At 48.1% G+C, this 17,049-nt stretch overlaps 2 protein-coding genes across 2 annotated transcripts; one reads left to right on the plus strand and one right to left on the minus strand.

Annotated features, from left to right (window-relative positions):
- Window positions 1-2: 2 nt before the first annotated feature.
- Window positions 3-11,699, plus strand: FOMMEDRAFT_133320 (vacuolar protein sorting-associated protein vps13; the record flags this gene model as incomplete). The annotated part of the gene is made up of 45 exons (XM_007265498.1): window positions 3-44; window positions 109-181; window positions 236-313; window positions 367-570; window positions 636-754; window positions 809-913; window positions 962-1,060; window positions 1,113-1,178; window positions 1,238-1,390; window positions 1,447-1,647; window positions 1,705-2,451; window positions 2,504-2,634; window positions 2,692-2,881; window positions 2,930-3,334; window positions 3,391-3,569; window positions 3,624-4,006; window positions 4,060-4,751; window positions 4,804-5,622; window positions 5,682-6,104; window positions 6,156-6,272; window positions 6,330-6,428; window positions 6,482-6,796; window positions 6,851-7,136; window positions 7,189-7,257; window positions 7,317-7,470; window positions 7,526-7,725; window positions 7,778-7,898; window positions 7,951-8,093; window positions 8,147-8,173; window positions 8,227-8,294; window positions 8,350-8,654; window positions 8,710-8,914; window positions 8,968-9,141; window positions 9,201-9,672; window positions 9,723-9,858; window positions 9,909-10,064; window positions 10,119-10,443; window positions 10,495-10,573; window positions 10,630-10,711; window positions 10,773-10,839; window positions 10,891-10,964; window positions 11,024-11,079; window positions 11,136-11,191; window positions 11,243-11,366; window positions 11,431-11,699. 45 exons carry the CDS (start codon window positions 3-5, stop codon window positions 11,697-11,699), a joined length of 9,288 nt encoding a protein of 3,095 aa, XP_007265560.1.
- A 212-nt stretch (window positions 11,700-11,911) lies between these two features.
- Window positions 11,912-16,668, minus strand: FOMMEDRAFT_106299 (uncharacterized protein). Its single transcript, XM_007265499.1, has 10 exons — window positions 16,211-16,668; window positions 15,670-16,112; window positions 14,884-15,598; window positions 14,576-14,832; window positions 14,401-14,520; window positions 14,156-14,337; window positions 13,966-14,097; window positions 13,384-13,904; window positions 12,782-13,302; window positions 11,912-12,715 (listed from the first exon to the last, which is right to left on the minus strand). Exons 1-10 carry the CDS (start codon window positions 16,494-16,496, stop codon window positions 12,032-12,034), a joined length of 3,861 nt encoding a protein of 1,286 aa, XP_007265561.1. The 5' UTR covers window positions 16,497-16,668; the 3' UTR covers window positions 11,912-12,031.
- Between the last annotated feature and the right edge of the window lie 381 nt (window positions 16,669-17,049).

Genomic DNA, 17,049 nt, shown 5'->3' on the forward strand with positions numbered 1-17,049 from the left:
ACATGGATTATTTCGCTAGCTATGCAAAACCTTGGGTCCATAGGGTAAGCACAATCGCGTCTATGATTCAACATTCCGTTAATCGCGTCGATTGTGGCGGCTCAATAGGTCTTGATGAGCTTTATTGGTGCCTATGTAGAAAATCTGTCGCAGGATCAGTTGTCGGTCGGCATTAACAAGGGTATGCTCACTTGTCAAGATGCAATATAGAGAAATACTCAGTGCAGCTCTCCAGGCAATATTGATTTACGGGATTTGAGCCTCAAGAAGAGCGTGTTGGACAAACTCGACTTGCCCTTCGGAGTAGTTGAAGGTGTGTTCAGTGTTCATTCGAGTAAGACAGGAGCTAATGTGTTTGTTATCCAGGTCGTATTGGCCGTTTCATGCTCTCCATTAATTGGACGAAGAAGGAAACACCAGTTGTGATTGAAATCGAGGATGTGCAAGTCCTAATAGCTGCCTCGTCGGCAACGGCATACAGTCGCGAAGATGAAGAGAGGAGGGAGCAGCAATTGAAACAAGAACGTCTCGAACGAGCAGAAGCGCTCCGGATGGGAGGAGAGGTATCAGGTGCGCACAAATGCTAGCGATCTCTATCGGGAGTATCATTCTAAACAGCGAATTGTGACACATAGAGTCGTCTTCTTTCGGGGCCGGATACTTCAACTCAATCATCGCACGAATTGTCAATAACGTACAAGTGAAAATTAAGAATATCCATTTACGTTATGAAGACAAACAGACTGTGCCCGCGGTAAGTCGAGTGCTTCTTTCGTACGGTCAATACGCTCATTTCCCGACGTCGTAGCATCCCTTTGCAGCTGGAATTACGCTAGCTGGACTATCAGCAGTATCCGTAGATGCGGATTGGAAACCCAAGTATCTGGATGCTTCTGAACAATCTATCCATAAGGTATGTAAATCTTTGTAGATTAATGTCCACTCATCTAAGAACCTTCAGCTTGCCACTCTGGATTCGCTGGCAGTCTATTTCAATACCGATTCTGAAAGTATCGCTGGCCTAGACTACGAAAAGTCGAAGAAACTATTCAGGGACTTGGTTTGTCTCATCAACTCCTGCAGATCGGGACCTTTTCTAAATCCAGATATAGATATCTTCCGATGCACACCCTGTCGAGCATCAGTTTATCCTACGACCGGTCTCTGGTGAAGGACGTGTATGTCGTCATATAACAAGGATCTGCCTCAGAGTTGTGCTCACTTTTGACTATCTCAGGTAATCCTGAATAAGCAATGGGGAAATAATGGCCAACCTCACTATGATGCCCAACTACTGTTCAATGAGTTAGGGTTTAATCTGGATAATCACCAATACCGCGACGTCATCTCGCTGGCGGACGAGTATCATATTTTTGTGAGGCAACACAAGGTATACTATGATACCCATTTATCCTGCACACAGGCCACTGACTATCTTTGATGAAGTACCGGAAATATCGTCCAGATGAGTCCGAATTCGAGGCGAACAAGTCCAAAGCTTTATGGAAGTTTGCAACTGTTGCCATTCGGGAAGAGGTCCATGACAAACACGTAAGATGGACTTGGGAGCACTTCCGGACTCGCCGTGATGAGCGACATCGATATGTCGACCTCTTCAAGCAGAAAGAATTGGAAAATAAGAGTGAGGTACGCATCAGATTCATGTTTCTTCCTCCGAGAGGGGGTGGTTGACGGGAAACCCAGGAAATCGTCAACGATCTCGCCTCGCTGGAGCGGAAGTTGTCGTACAATGATATACGATTCTACCGTTCTATTGCACGGTCTCAACTAAAGAAGGATAAGAGTGCTGCCAGGGTGTTGGAACAGAACAAGAAAAAGCAACAGAGCTGGTCATCCTGGCTGTGGGGCACAACTAACGATACGCCCAAATCTCTCGACCAGATGACGGAGGAAGAGAAGAAGGGGTTGAACGAATTCCTTGATTACGACGAGAGAGCTGAGCTTGCTGAAGCGTTCGATCCCTCACGCGAGACGATCTCTACTCGTGCAAAGGTGCACCTTAAACAGGGCTCGTTTCGTCTCAAACGAAGTCCGTCGGACGGTTCAAGTGATATTGTGTCACTTGTCTTTGATTCCTTTGATATGGGTGGAGTGCAACGCCGCGACAACTTCGAAGCTTCTCTTTCGTTAGGAAACTTCCGCGTGTTTGATGGCACCACTACAAATGACTTGTACAAGCAGATCGTACACGTCAAGGAGAGCGAGAAACCGAAGAGCCAGCCCGAGTCTTCGGAAGGCAGTGGAGATCCATCTGAAGATGCATTCTTCTATATGAAATACGAGTTCAAGCCTTTGGACGAACGCGCTGATAATGGCCTGACCGTCAAACTACGATCAATGGAGATCCTATATCAGAGGGGATACGTTGAGGCGATTGTCGCATTTTTCAAGCCCCCAGAGAGTCAGCTACAGTCTGTGGAAGCACTACTGGTATGGAAGGTTTGTTTCGTTCCTCTGAGCTAGTTACTTATTTTCTACACAGAGTGTAGCTGGAGAGACCTTGGGAGGAATCCAGAAGGAAACTCGTGCTGGGTTGGAATATGCCTTGGAGACGCATAAGACCGTTGATCTTCGACTTGACATGCATGCCCCGATCATAATCATTCCAGAAAGGTTGTTTCGATCCAAGTACAAGTCATGTTTCGTTATATACTGACGTGAAACTTGCAGTGTAACGTCTAAGCACTGTAACCACCTGGTGATAGATGCAGGACGTGTTCTCGTGGAAAGTACACTGGCAAGTAAAGAAACCATCAGAGAGATTGAAAAGAAGCGGAAGACCAAGTACACGGATGAGGACTACAAGCAGCTCGAGTCGATGATGTACGACAACTACTCAGTAAAGCTCGTTGCAGCTCAGGTATGTTATACTGGTTTGATTGGCGAAAACCCATCTAATATTTCTTAGTTTGTAATCGGCGATAGTCTCGATGCTTGTCGTTCAGCTTTGCAAGCCGAGGAGCCTGACCCAAGGTTACATCTGCTAGAACGCGTGAATATCGACTTACTGGCCCAGAACTCTATTGTTCCCTCAGCTCGCAGTATTGCTCGTTTGAAGATGTCCGGCAGACTCCCGAACCTCCATGTCAACTTCTCAGATAGCAAATACAAGACGCTTATGCGATTACTCGATGTGTCTCTTCCGCGGCTCGATGATGACTCGAATGCGTCCCAGGCGGGTAGACGTGATAAACCTGCTTTTCAGCCTTCTGTGGAGCTGTTTGGAAGCGGACAAGCCGAGTATGTCGTTGACGATGTATCTGTAAAAGAATCCGAGGAAGAATCGGATGCATCAGGAATAGCTGCCAAGGAGGTGAGATTTCTGATTCCCTAAGACATTGAGGTCTTTGCTGACAGTAGTTCTCGTAGCTTTCCGATATTCGACAGCACCAGTTTGAACTTTCATTCCGAGTTGATTCGTTGCAAGCGACGATATCTCGGACTGCGGAAGATGGTTCAGAGAGAGCGCTGGGTAATCTAGCATTGGATCATTTTCTACTCAACTTTGTCCTGGCGAAATACGAAATGAAGGTTGACATCGACCTCAAGTGAGATTGTTGTATACACACTTCTGGATATTGATCGATCTAACTTGCTAACAGAGCAATCGACTTGAAGAGTTCACCCGCTGGCTATGATCCGCTTCTTCTTGTCTCGACAGAATCCGATACTTCCGAGGGTGCAAATCTAATGAACGTGGCTTATCGCCGTGCTCAGAAAGCATCACCGGATTTTTTGACGATATACGATGGCTACGATCAATCTGTAGACGTCACGTTAACAACCTTTGTTGTACGCGCTGTACCAGAGCATGTACTTTCGCTGTATGACTATATCATGACGACATTCGTCCCAAGCCGAAATGGAAGTACAACAGCACAAGTTGAGGAAACGTCTGCACAAGGTGTGCAACCTAAGGAGGAACAATCATCTCAGCGATCTCCCGAACGAATCCGTGTCCGAGCGAAATTAGCCGAATTCCAAGGTAAAATCCAGAAATCTCATCGGGACGGTTTTAGCTCATGTTATGCCATACAGTTTTGTTACTTGAAAAGTCGGATAGTATTGCGACAATGTCCCTCTCCACGGCAAACGTGGACGTTGATCTAGAAGAAAATGGGCTGGTTGTTATCGCACGTTTGGGCAGCCTGAAGCTCACAGATGACTCTCCCATACAAACGAGGTCACCAGAGTTCAAACATTTACTTTCGATCAAGGGTGATGAACTTGCGGAACTTCGGTACGAATCGTTCAGCCCAGCAGAAGCCATACAGAAAGGCATCAATTCTTCTGTAAACTTGACGACTGGCTCACTGAAGCTTCATTTCCTCGAGGCTCCACTCAACAGCATGTATCTCTTCTTGATGAAGTTCGCTCGCTTAAAGGGACTATACGATGCCGCCACGGAGGTAGCGGTACAGCGAGCGGCCCAGGTGGAGCGAATGGCTTTTCATTTAAGCGTCCGGTCGCCCATAGTGGTCTTCCCAGTGGACCCGACTCATCTAGAGGACGTATTTGTTCTAAGACTTGGGGAACTGTCGACTCAAAATGAGTTCGACAGCTCTACGCAGCTCATTACCGGGAGCCTTAACGGAATACAGCTTACCTCACTGTTTTTCGAGGAAGGCAAAGCGCGCCTCAATATCATTGATGACGTGAATGTTTCTACGGAGATAACGCAGGCAGGAGCTGGTAGTTATGACCCGAAGGCAGACACTGCGGAGTTCAAGGTACGAAAATCGTTCTTGTCACTATTCACTATCATTAAATATTGGAAATTAGACAATGGTCCGCATATCGGATGTCAATCTTAAGTTAACGGAGCTGCAGTACTGCAGATTAATTACACTCTCCCAAGCAATACCAGGTGTATTCTCCGGGTCATCGGAAAGCCAAATAGAAGCGCCTCAACTTCAGCAGCATGTTCAAAGTGCTCAGTCAGAGTCTCAAGCGAATCTCTTACCAGAGCTGAGCCCGACACTGCCTCCCTCCGGCCAGGTGGATTCGAAGAAGGTTGATCTAGTTGTGACGATGCAAGCCGTAAATCTGCATCTATATGACTCAGGTGCTATATCGGAAAGCGATCTCAAGTCGCACGGGATCACAAAGTTTACGCTGTCCGGTACAACAATGACGTTGGACATGCGAACCAGTGGTGCTTTGCAAAGCCAGCTCTGGATCAAGGCTTTCACGATGAACAACATCAGACCTGGACCGACAAAATTTAGGGAAATTATTCCTGCCGCCGACCATGGACGCGATCAATTCCATTGTCTATTCACCTCTTCCGGAGGGTCAAATTCAGCTTCACAGATCGTTGCGACTATAGATTCTCCGCATATTATATTTTCTATCGAACCCATCTTTGCTCTGTCCAATTTCTTCCTCAGCGCATTCAGCTCAGAAAAATCAGGGTCAGAGGATCAGCCCAAGATTATGCAGGAACCAGTGAAGCCCTCCGGAAACGAACCTCAGCCACCTCCGTTGCTTAGCTTCCGCTTTGACCTGTACGATACACTGATCAGCGTTTTGGAGGACGATCAGAAGAGCGACACGCAGGCCGTGAGGCTTTCATTGTCCCGCCTTTCCTTATCACAGCAAGTACGTACTTCGTGTCTCTCGATGGGACTGGCTGTTGAAAACTGATACGTATGATCCAGAATGCCATGGTGCTCGACATGTCCCGATTAGGAATGTCTCTTCTGCGCATGAACAAACAAGCAGAGACCGTCCGATTCCTGGATGATGTTGACATCAAACTAGCTTCAGAGAGCCGCTCTGAATGGAACAAACAGTTCACTGGTATTAACATAGTCGTGGAACAGGAATTCGTCTTCAGGGCGTCATATCGAGACATCTTGCTTATTACGGCCATTGCCAACAAAGCTCTGGCTCTGTTCTCGGGCACGGACGACGTTGATACAAAAGAGACGAAGCAAGCTGCATTTGATAATGCAGCGAATGCAGTTGCGGCAAGAAGCAAAGCAGGAGATGGCCGGAAAAGCTCGTCTTCCATGACAAGATTCTCTCCTACCCGATCCAGATCGAACTTGGCGGCGAAAGTTATCATGTCCACTGAAGAGGTTCGACATTCGGACCAAACCTTCTATACAGATTATTTACATCTTTTTTAGATGGAGGCATCGTTCCAAGGTCTTCGATTAGTGCTTATCGGTGACCTACATGAAGCCCCCGTGCTCCACATGACAGCCAAAGCATTCACTGTCTCTGTAAATGACTGGTCAACGCAGGTGAGGAGTTCCGATATTCGCAACCCCTATGAATTCCTGATTATCGCGATTCTTTAGCTTCAAGCGAGGACTACTATACCACTGACGATTGATTATTGGAATCTGAAAAACTCACACTGGGAACCTCTAATCGACCCCTGGAACTTCTCGATAAAGGCAAGTGGTACCTCATATAGGTGTAGGATTGCCATTAATCCACGGTGTTACAGATGCACAAGATTGCATCGACTGGTGGCATCTCCTTGGATCTTTCTTCGACAGAGCTCCTCGATCTCAACGTAAGCTCCAATTTCGTTGAACTGGCCATCACTACTGCGAATATATGGAACAAAGAAGGGGACCGTGTCCTTGAGCGAGCGAGAGGAAGTTATGCACCCTATCGCATTTGTAACAGAACGGGAAGCCCAGTCTATGTGTGGCCAGATTCCAACGGCAATGCAAGCGTCAGCTCCGCCAACACCATAAAGGTCGATCAGGGTTCTACCATCGATTGGCGTTTCGACGACTGGAGAAAAACAAGAGAGGTTTGCGTGCTGTACTGATTTTGTCGAGCAGATTTGACTGAAGTTTAATCTCAGGATGGGATGTCGTCTACTTCGAATGCTATTGGTGTCAGGTTTGACGCAAAACCATGGGAGAATCTTCGTAGCGTTCCTGTCGACAGAGAAGGACAATTCATATACTCCTTAAGGCCACGGACAAGGACTGGTTATAGCAAACTCATGTGTGAGATCGTGACCAAAGATAATGTCAAGATTGTCACTCTTCGCTCGACTTACAAGGTAGAAAACCAGACATTTTATCCCTTGGAAATCACCTTGGTCGATGATACTGGACATCCTGTTTATCCCATTGAAAAAATAGGTATGTCTGAGAAGAGGTACGGTGCAACGCTAGTCTAATGTTTTCCTTGCAGTTCCAGGCGACGACTATGTCTTGCCGATAGAAGCAGTCATACAAAACAGAATCAGGATTCAGCCTGATGGTGAGCAGGTTTGGTATTCTTCTCGTAACTTGAATGAGATTCATCTCCATCTCCAAAAGCTGGTTTCGGTTATAGGTGGTCGCAACCGATGAAGTGGGAGGATTTCCGCGATGTTAGACACACGAGCGGTCTTACAGTTCGCTGTCCTCACACGGATCGCAAGGAAGCACCGTTCCACTTTACTGTCTGTCCCGTCTGGTCTTCGCAGTCAAGGTGCGTTAGCGGAGTCCCTTCACGACAGTGTATTCAGTCTGATGGCCTTGTGAAGAGATTATCCTGAGATGAAATTGAACCTTCGAGCACCTATAGAACTAGAAAACCTTCTACCTTTCGATATCCGTTACAAGGTGTTCGACAAGGATACGAACCACAATTGGAATAGTTTCCTTAGGAAGGGTGGAAATACACCAGTTCACTCTGTCGAACTCAGCCATTTAGTTCTACTCAGCGTTACAATTGAAGACACCGGTTTGTTATCTCATTTCTCTACTAGCATAATGCTGATTAAGGAATAAAACAGTGTTCAAAGCCAGTGACTTCACTATCATAAACGCCGACAGGAGATTTGAATTCGACCAGGAGCACCAAATTTCTCTAGCAGATCCCCAGGGAAGGAAGTTAAACTTGATGCTCAATTACATGTTAGTACATCTTATTTGTGTTGGATTACAAGCCTCTTATACTACCTAATAGCAAATTCCCGGATGCTGGTGGAGCATTCAAAGTTCAGATTTACAGCCCATTTATTGTTGTTAACAAGACAGGCCTTCCCTTTGGCGTGAAATGCGTTCGCTCTGCTGGGCTGCACAGGGACGTCGCCGGACCTGTGTCACGAGGTACGTTAACAAATCTTTTCATCTCGTGGAGGCTTTGCTCACCCCAGGATTAGATGACTTGACCAGGAGCACTCCATTCCGTAAGATTTGTTTTCTCTTCATTGCTGATGGGCTTGACGCAATCATTATCTAGTTTTGTCTCATATCAACAGGAAAGGGAATGAGTTTGTCTTCAAAGTCGGCGAGTCCAGCTGGTCACAGGTGCGATAGATCTGTTTTCAGTCTCCTCCATGTGCCTAACAGCCGATCTATAAAGACGATGCGATTTGATGCACCCAGTGCGGAGGCAGCTATGGTCATTCCCCACGTGAACCAGAAAGCGGAAATAAATGTTGGGCTCTCATGGGCGGAGGGAACTGGAAAATACAAGCTGTCGAAAGTCATTGAGCTCACACCGCGTTTCTTCATCTACAACAAGCTTCCGCAACCGATCCAGTTCCGTGAGGTTGCTGCACCACCGTCTGGTGAACTCAATCCTGGGGATCGAGCACCCCTGCACTTCATGCGCCTTGAGGATCGCAGGTTGTTGACAATAGCCTATCCGGGCTTAAACACCATTTGGTACGTTATTGTCATGCTGTTACAAGGATATCCATGGATTTGTATCTGTTCACAGGAGTTCCCCGATCAACATGGAAGCCATTGGGACTGTGCATGTACGCATGCGCCCCGCAGGCTCAACGTCGGAGCAAGTTCACTTGGTGGATGCGAATGTCGTTCTCGACAAGGCAACGATATTTGTTATTCTTTCTGCCCATGAAGGACCATGGCCGTTCATGATTGAAAACCAGAGTAGTCACGAAGTCACTATTGGCCAAATCGTCAGTCATGCACAAGTCATATATCTCCATTGGTAAAATTGACTATTATCCAGGACGAGGTGCATGAGAGGCCGGAGAAAGGATGCGTATATAAGGTGACCGCCGACAGCCGTCTGCCCTATGCTTGGGACTTCCCAGCTATGGAAAAGAAGAAGCTGTATCTCAGCTGCAACAAGCGGGCTCGTAAGATCGACATCATGGAGATCGGTGTCCTCCCACCGCTGCGAGTGCGTTACACTGAACAAACTTCTTTCTTGCATCACTCACTATTATCTACCGTCCTTAGCACAATGGCGGTACAATTGCCCTTGATGTTCGTGCCGATGGTCCATCGCAACTTTTGACTATTACCGATTACCGCGAGGAAACTAGCATCTACAAGCCCAGACGTCTCAACTCAGGAGCAAATTTATCCCGTAGCGACTCCATAGCAACGACTCAGGAGTTTGAGGCTGTTCAGGAAGAAATACCGCCTACGTTATCTGTCACCCTCGACTTTAAAGGACTTGGTATCTCTCTTTTGAACAAGCGTCTGATTGAAGTCGTATATATCTCAACCCAGAACGTCAAGCTAGAGTATCACAACAGCCCTGTCGCACAGTCCGCCAATTTAGCAATTGGAACGTTGCAAATCGACAACCAGTTACACGACGCATATTTCCCCGTTCTTCTGCAGCCTACGCCTATTGCCAAAGAAGACAGGAGTCTAGCTGCTTTACCAACTGTCCAAGCATCAGTGATCATCTTGAATGATAGCGGTTTGTCGGTCCCCTGTTCCAAGCCTTGCCGATCTCACATTTTACTACAGCGCATGGAGTTCTTTTTGTCAAATATGCATCTATCTTGTTACAGGCTCTCACAATTCAGATTGATGAGGGCTTCTTATACGCAATTCTGGATCTGACGAAGTTGGAAGGTGTCACCTGGGAGACGGAAGAAGAAGGGCAAGCCTCCCAACAGTAAATGTGTTCGTAATTCTAACATGCTCTTTTAGCGTTTTGGTTCTCGACACAGACAAGGTTCCAGAACCGCAACCGGTACAACCTGGGCAAGATGTCTATTTCGAAGTCCTTGAGTTGCAACCGATATTCCTTTCCGTATCATTTGTGCGAAATATCAATCCATCTGGTGACGATGCCCAAGCGCAAGCGTAAGGTTTCCTTCTTTTTTGGGTAATGCATGTTTACAATCGCGTTACCTGCAGTGTGACAAGCAGAAACCCATTGGCGGTTGTACTGAACGTCCTGACTATGACGTTGGCTAATGCTGAAGGGATCGAACTGCAATTGAATGCCCTAGGAATAACGGACGTTCGTCTTACGCTGCCAGAGTTCCAGTCTCGAATACTTTACCACTACCGACAGGAAGTGCTACGTCAAATATATCGCGTACTTGGTGCAGCAGACTTCCTCGGGAATCCAGTCGGTTTATTCACAAACGTGAGCTCTGGAGTCGCGGATATTTTCTACGAGCCATGGCATGGTGTCGTGCAACGCGGTGGTGGCGAGCTCGGTATCGGTTTAGCTAAGGTGAGTTTGTTTGCATCAATGCGTAAAGTAACATTTCTCATCAAGTTTCAGGGAGCGGCGAGCTTTGTGAAGAAAACAATTTTCGGTCTCTCAGACAGCATGACAAAGATTACGTCGAGCGTCGGGAAAGGTAAGTGATCCTGAGAGAGGCCGGACTGCTCAAAGCTAAACCTCTTATCATTTCAGGGCTAAGTGCAGCGACACTTGATGCTGATTTCCAGGCAAAACGGCGGATGAACCAACGTAGGAATAAACCAAGACATGCACTGTAAGATCCTGTTTTGCCACAGAGATTTCTTCGACATAGGACCTCATCACATCTTAACTAGTACCGGTGTCGCCTCAGGAGCGGGAGCATTCGCCAGCAGCGTTGCAAGCGGAGTCGAAGGGGTCCTGGTAGGTGGCTATCTGCATTGTATGTATAACTGTGCCTTACTTGACGCATAGATGAAGCCACTTGAGGGGGCTGACGCCGAGGGTGCTCTTGGGTTCTTCAAGGGTATGGGCAAAGGATTTGTTGGGTAAGTACAGTCTGTATGCGGCTATTACTTTGATATTGAGACTCACGTACTTTTTTAAGTGTCGTTACGAAACCCGTCGTCGGTGTTTTCGATCTAGCATCGAACGTTGCCGAAGGTGGGATAGAGCGTCTAATAATTGAATAATGATTTATTACTGATATGACGTTCAAGGTGTCCGTAATACAACGACGGTCTTTGACGCTCCTCAGCGAGATCGCGTTCGCAAGGTGAGTGTTGAGAACGTGCAGCTGATTGTACCCACTAACGTGTAAAAAAAGCCACGCCAAGTTCCTGCGGATGGTGTATTGGAGCCATATTCTCCGCGTAAAGCTGTAGGCCAGTCGTGGATGCGAGATCTTTCAGACGGAGTATATCGCAAGGATTATTACATTGCTCACATTGGTGCGTGAAAGGAGCCAGATTGCTGGAGTTGAATTTGATGTAGCTTACAACTTGATCTCTCAAGACAATCTGGGATCAGACAACATTATCTTGTTGACGAACGCGCGGATCCTTTCATTCTCGTCTAGAGGTTTACATTTGCACTGGGAGATGCCATTAACGACCATCGCAGGTGTCCAAGGCGAATCAACCGGGATACGATTCGTCAGCAAGGCTGGTCATGAACAAGACAGATTTGTCATCATCCAGGACTCTGGCTCGAAGGAATGGTTCTTTGAACAAGTCAAAGCTGTCGTCATGTCGTTCAACGCACGTCGCAGACTAGAGCGATGAAAAGGTAACATCCAACGATTGAGTATATATTTATTCCGGTATCTTATGTATGAAATATATCCGCATTGTAAGGATAAAACGAAGGAATTAGAGCGCATAGATGAGCGGATATTCGCGTGACAGAAATCCAATAATAAAACCAGATAGCCAGCCAATCGAAGGAAGGTATTGGGTAAATTGCAGAGGACGGAGCAGGATAAGTTTGAATGAATGGGGGGTAGACAAGACTGCTTGACTGCTTGGTGGAGCCAGCTGTTTTTTTGTACATTGGTGGTATAAAAAAGCGATAAAATAATGTAAAATGAATGAATAGAGCGAACAGAGAAAGAAACTCAGATGTGCTCTGAATGAGAAATAAACACACGCCCGCCGGAGGCCTTTGCCGTAGCACCACTAGACGCTCTGTCCCTCATACGGCTCGTGAGGGAGGATGGTTCTTTCAAAACAATGTCGTCGTCGTCATTGACGAACTCAGCTGACAATGCGTTCTTCCTTGAATTGCCCACGTTCTTGTGGGGTGCATTGTCTTCATGACTGCAGTAACTCTCCCGTGGGCTTGCAGAATATGCACTCTGGAAGTCCGTATCGGAGTCTTCTGTGGGCGCGACCGTAACCGAGGGCGTTGTAGGAACGTTCGATATTGCTGGACTGAGCGTGGCGGGGGAAACAGGACTAGTCTCCTGCGCGATAGTTTCCAAAGGCTCCTCCTGGCCATGTTTCTGATTTTGGTCCTGGTCCTGCTTATCTTTCGGCATAGCCTGTGGGATCTTGGCAGGTGACTCGGCGGCCTTGGGAGTCATAGATTTGTCCCGTTTTGCTGCAGATGCTTTAACCTTGCTGGCACGCGTAGTCGTTTGTGACGAGGAAACGGTATTACTTCTTGATCTATTCGTGTTCGTACCGCTTTCGTACCCGATTGAACGACGTTTCTTTGTCTTTCCGCTATCACTGCCCTCAGTCTCACTGTCCAGTGAAGGACGCCATTGTGCCACACGAGGATGAGCCAAAGCTTCGAGCTATGCACGAAACAAATGAGTATATAATCATTATTGCGAAACAATGAGAGGACGAGTTTGGTTTACCTTCTGTTGAATCTGAAGCATAGATTGCGTAATCCGATCAGTATTCGAGTGTATTCCCTCATCAACAGCAACCATAGCATCCTGCGATCGATCCACAGGCGGCGCAGTAGCATCAATATTCATACCCGTCGACGCCGCCTGCTGTTCCTCCTCTTCCTCTGTAATCGTCGTCGTCTCCATCGAGTGCTTGGTAATCTCCTCATTCTCAGCCGTACCCGCAAGCGTAGCTGAGTCAATGCTCTGCGTGCGAAGTGGAGAACGCGTAGCGTTGCTCGAACGTCTTGATCCTGCTTTGGAAGGAGAACGCGACGAGCCATCTTCGTTCCCGTCAAGCTGTGACCCATCTTCTTCGGAGTCGGTCATTTCGACAGACATGGACATTGATTGGAGGGCACGTTCGATCTGTAGTTCGACTTCGTGAACGAGCTCTGTACGTTCTTCTTCCATCTTCTCCATTGCCAAGCGCATGTTCTCAAGTTCGATCCTGGCGTCTCTGTGAGCTGCTTCCGTCTCACGAAGTTCTACACAACGAACAAAAGTGGTAAGAATCAAAACCGGTTATCAGGCGAAAAAAAAAAAAAAAGAAATGGAAGACAACGCACGGCTCTCCAGTTTATTCTTCTCCGCCGCAGTAAGCGACACCAACCCCGTCAAGCGCTTACTCTCCCTCTGCTCCTTATTAATCTTCGTCCTCAAATCCGTCGCCTCATTGCTCAACTTCTCCGCAAACTGTTCGAACGACACAAACTTATCACGCCACAAATCAGATTCCGTCATCAAGAAGTTGAGACGCCTCGAAAGACGACCAATCTTCGTCTCAAGGTCGTCCCGCGCATCGACGAACGCAGTGGCGCGTTTGCGTATTGAGTTTTGTACTTGCTGTTCGGCGCCGCTCAGGCGCAGAGGACGTTTGTATTGACCGAAGGAGGAGATACGCTTGAAGAGTGAGGGCTTCTTGAACTTATCCTGCAAGACTTGATCGAAAGCCTGTATAATCTTCGTAGAATGCCACCACTCCGGAGCTTTCACGCTCTCCGCGATCACAGACGACGAAGCACCCCTCTTTGCCTGGATCTTGCAAATTGGGCGGAAACGTCCTCCAGGGAAGGCTTCCTTGAATTCTCTGTTCAAGAATAAGAAATCAGAACAACTCATTTTTTTCCATTAAGATCAAGGGTGCTTACATAGGCACCGAGTGATCGGGGTGATAGTATTCTCCGAATGCCGCTAGGAGTTTCTGCCTGTACCTGTCCCTTTGCTGTTTAGCAGAAAGACAACCAGGAGGAGGGCTAGCACAGTTAAGGTAGTTTATGTCACTGTAATTTCACCAGTCATGTCGAGTCATTCGCTTGCAGAAAGAGAAATGGCACGTACAGGTCGCAAACACAAACCTCCGCGGGAGGTCGAACGGCATATCGCATCTCAGATGCCATACCTATGATCCACGGACCAGGGTCCTCGATGTAAATTCGAGCATCTCTAGCGTGAACAGCCGGAAGCGCAATGCCGTTCCATCCACGCAACTCTACTAGATATTTAATAGTTGCTACTGCAATCTGTAGAACAATGGAATTTTAGTTAGGTATACAACTAAGAATGGCGAGCTAAACGATACATACTCCAAGCATTGCAGGGTGCCGAGAAAAGAAGAGAATTCGCCCAGTGGGTGCAAGAGCAATTTCGCAAATACTAAGAATATTATCAATATTAAGGCATTTAAATAGTGGCCACATAGTGAACTGAAGAGACCGTTTAGCATCATCCGATCAATCGGAGGAAGGGTGAGCTTCTTACATTGATATCAACAAGGCCTCTTCCGAAATCGAGACCGCCAGGGAAACGAGCGACTACCTCCAGACTACCATCGCCTTTATCCCCGCCCTCCTTGGGAGACGCGTCGAGTCTGACAATCTCTCCCGCTCTCGGAGCAGGATGGGATAATATCTTGGAGATTTGCAGAGTGTGCGACGCGACGTCCTTACTGAAACGCGCCCAAGAAAGAGTGAGATAGTCGCGCATAAGGTCATAGATCGGGTGTCTAGAAACCAGAGCTACAAAACACGTATCAAAAGAGCTCAAGTGAATTGGAAGAGACTGCGTACTCAAAGCATAAGGCAGCCAGAATACGGTATCGCCTGTCAAGAAAAGAGTGGATTCGCCCGGTCCATGTGCCGAGCTCGCAACCTCAAACTCGCTCTCACTAATCGCATCACCAACTTCGGATTCTCCGTCAGTCTCGCCATCTGCTACGCTCCATGGCCCTTTACGTGAGCTGCGGACTGAACGCCGCGCGAGTTGCGCCGGATCCATATCAGCGCGGAGTGCCTTGAGGCGATTCGCAACCGCACTCTGTGCGCTTTCCTTGCGAGATCGGCCACCAGTCTCCAACGTACGGCGGATGGCGGCACTGCGCTCTGCGTCGGCATGCGACCAGACGGTCAAGCATACACCGTGGTATGTTACGCTACCAGCACCACGGCCCTCTGTACCTGCACCACCAAGGTCCGGAGAAGTTGCAGCAGTACCAACATTTGTGTCCAGCGCCGAGACGCTGCTCGGTCCCAGGTAAGCCGACGAAGGGCGTGCATTTGTATCAGCGTAAGAGTACGGGAATGTACCATACGAGGCGAGCGCATTTGAATATCGGTTATCAGTTGTGGACGAACTCAAAACTGAGTTTCTGAGTCCGGAAAACCCGAGGGTGGAAGGCGGCGCAAGAGGGGTAGAAGGCGCGGGAAGGTTGAATGTGAACGTATGCACAGTTGATGCGGGTTGTAGCGTAGAAGCAATAATTTCGACTTCGCGCGTGAAGGAGAGCTGCAAATTGCGTTAGAGCTTATTTAGGCCCTTAACCTTGAAAGTAAGAAAATGCCTATCGCCTAACGCACCTTCAAAGTCTTGCTCAACATTTTTGCTGTCTCTTGCTTCGACAGCGCACCCGGGCCCTTTGTAGTCTCTGTACCCTTCATCGTTTTCTTCTTTTTTCCACCCCCGATACCGGGACTAACGGTGCTACCGAGGACCTCAGCTCTCCACCAGCGGCCCACTGCGCCGTCGGAGTGGGTGAGTCCCATAACCGCGTCCGGGTCTGCGAGCGTCCATGTCTGCGGCCGTTTCGGCAGACCACTGACGACGTAAAGACTAGCAAGAGGCATAGTAGGCGTAAAAGACGGAGAAGGGGGGTTGTTTCCTGCCGAACGCGTTGACATAATAGAATTGCGCTTGTGGACGCTGACTGGTTCCATTGAGGCGCGATGGGGGATGCCAAGTACTTGAGATGCCTTGTCTCTGCGCGGGACGTATGTGAGCTGGTTGGAGATAGTGCCTGCGACTGAAGAAAAAGAGGACACCGGTGCAGAAAGGCAATGACGGAGGAGTGATAAAGTTAGACAGCAGATCAATGCGAAAACGCTAGTGCAGCACACGCACTTGTCAGATCACTCTCTTCGCGTTTGTGGCCGTCTACGCGTCGGGAGCGCGCAGACGTTACAGATTTTGCCTCACCACCGTCGTCGCCCTCTACTATTTCCTCGGTGATGCGTCTCGGCGACACGCCGTTCGACGTCCACGCGTCGAAGACAGGCGGGTGCTGTGTCCGAGCGGGCTTGCTGGTGCCAGCAGACTCTGGAGGGCCTTGTGGTCTGCCAGATGGTTCCTGGAAGGCGGAGGAGAAGGAGGAAAAGCGGAAAGACTGGGTCTGGTTGGCAAGACTCATTATGAATGACTATTATAGCTCAACGCGCTCGGCGCGGGGTGATGGCCGTGGTGGTATTCTCCCGCAAGGAACGCCGTAAGAGCGTTTGTTCGTCGCAATGAAACGAGGAGGAAAATGACGGGAAAAAATAGAGACGAGGAGATATCAGCGCGGAGGAGAAGAGGGCAACGAGGGGAAGGGACACAGGAAAAAAAGTATTTGTATAATGGATTTGTTCATGTTTTTGAGTGATATGATAGGGAGTGCTACTACTGGGTGTTCGACCAGAAATTCTGCTGTTCCTTGTTGAAGAATAGCCGTCGTTAGCAAGAATTAGTACGTGTGATTCCCCCCTCTGATTCGCATTCTCGCGCATATCTCAGCGAATCAGAGCAGCCCGGCTGATCGTTTAGAATTGTTCCGTCTACAGTTTCCGTGTGTCCCAAACATAAGATGAAGAGTAGAAACAGAAGCAGGTATACGAATGCCGGTCGATACGGGTACAGTGCAGGGTGGCTCAATATTGTAATGCTTCTGCTACTTTGGATCCGTATATACATGAGATAAATTGTCG

Source organism: Fomitiporia mediterranea, assembly GCF_000271605.1.
Source record: "Fomitiporia mediterranea MF3/22 unplaced genomic scaffold FOMMEscaffold_5, whole genome shotgun sequence".
NCBI classification, from domain to species: Eukaryota; Fungi; Basidiomycota; class Agaricomycetes; order Hymenochaetales; family Hymenochaetaceae; genus Fomitiporia; species Fomitiporia mediterranea.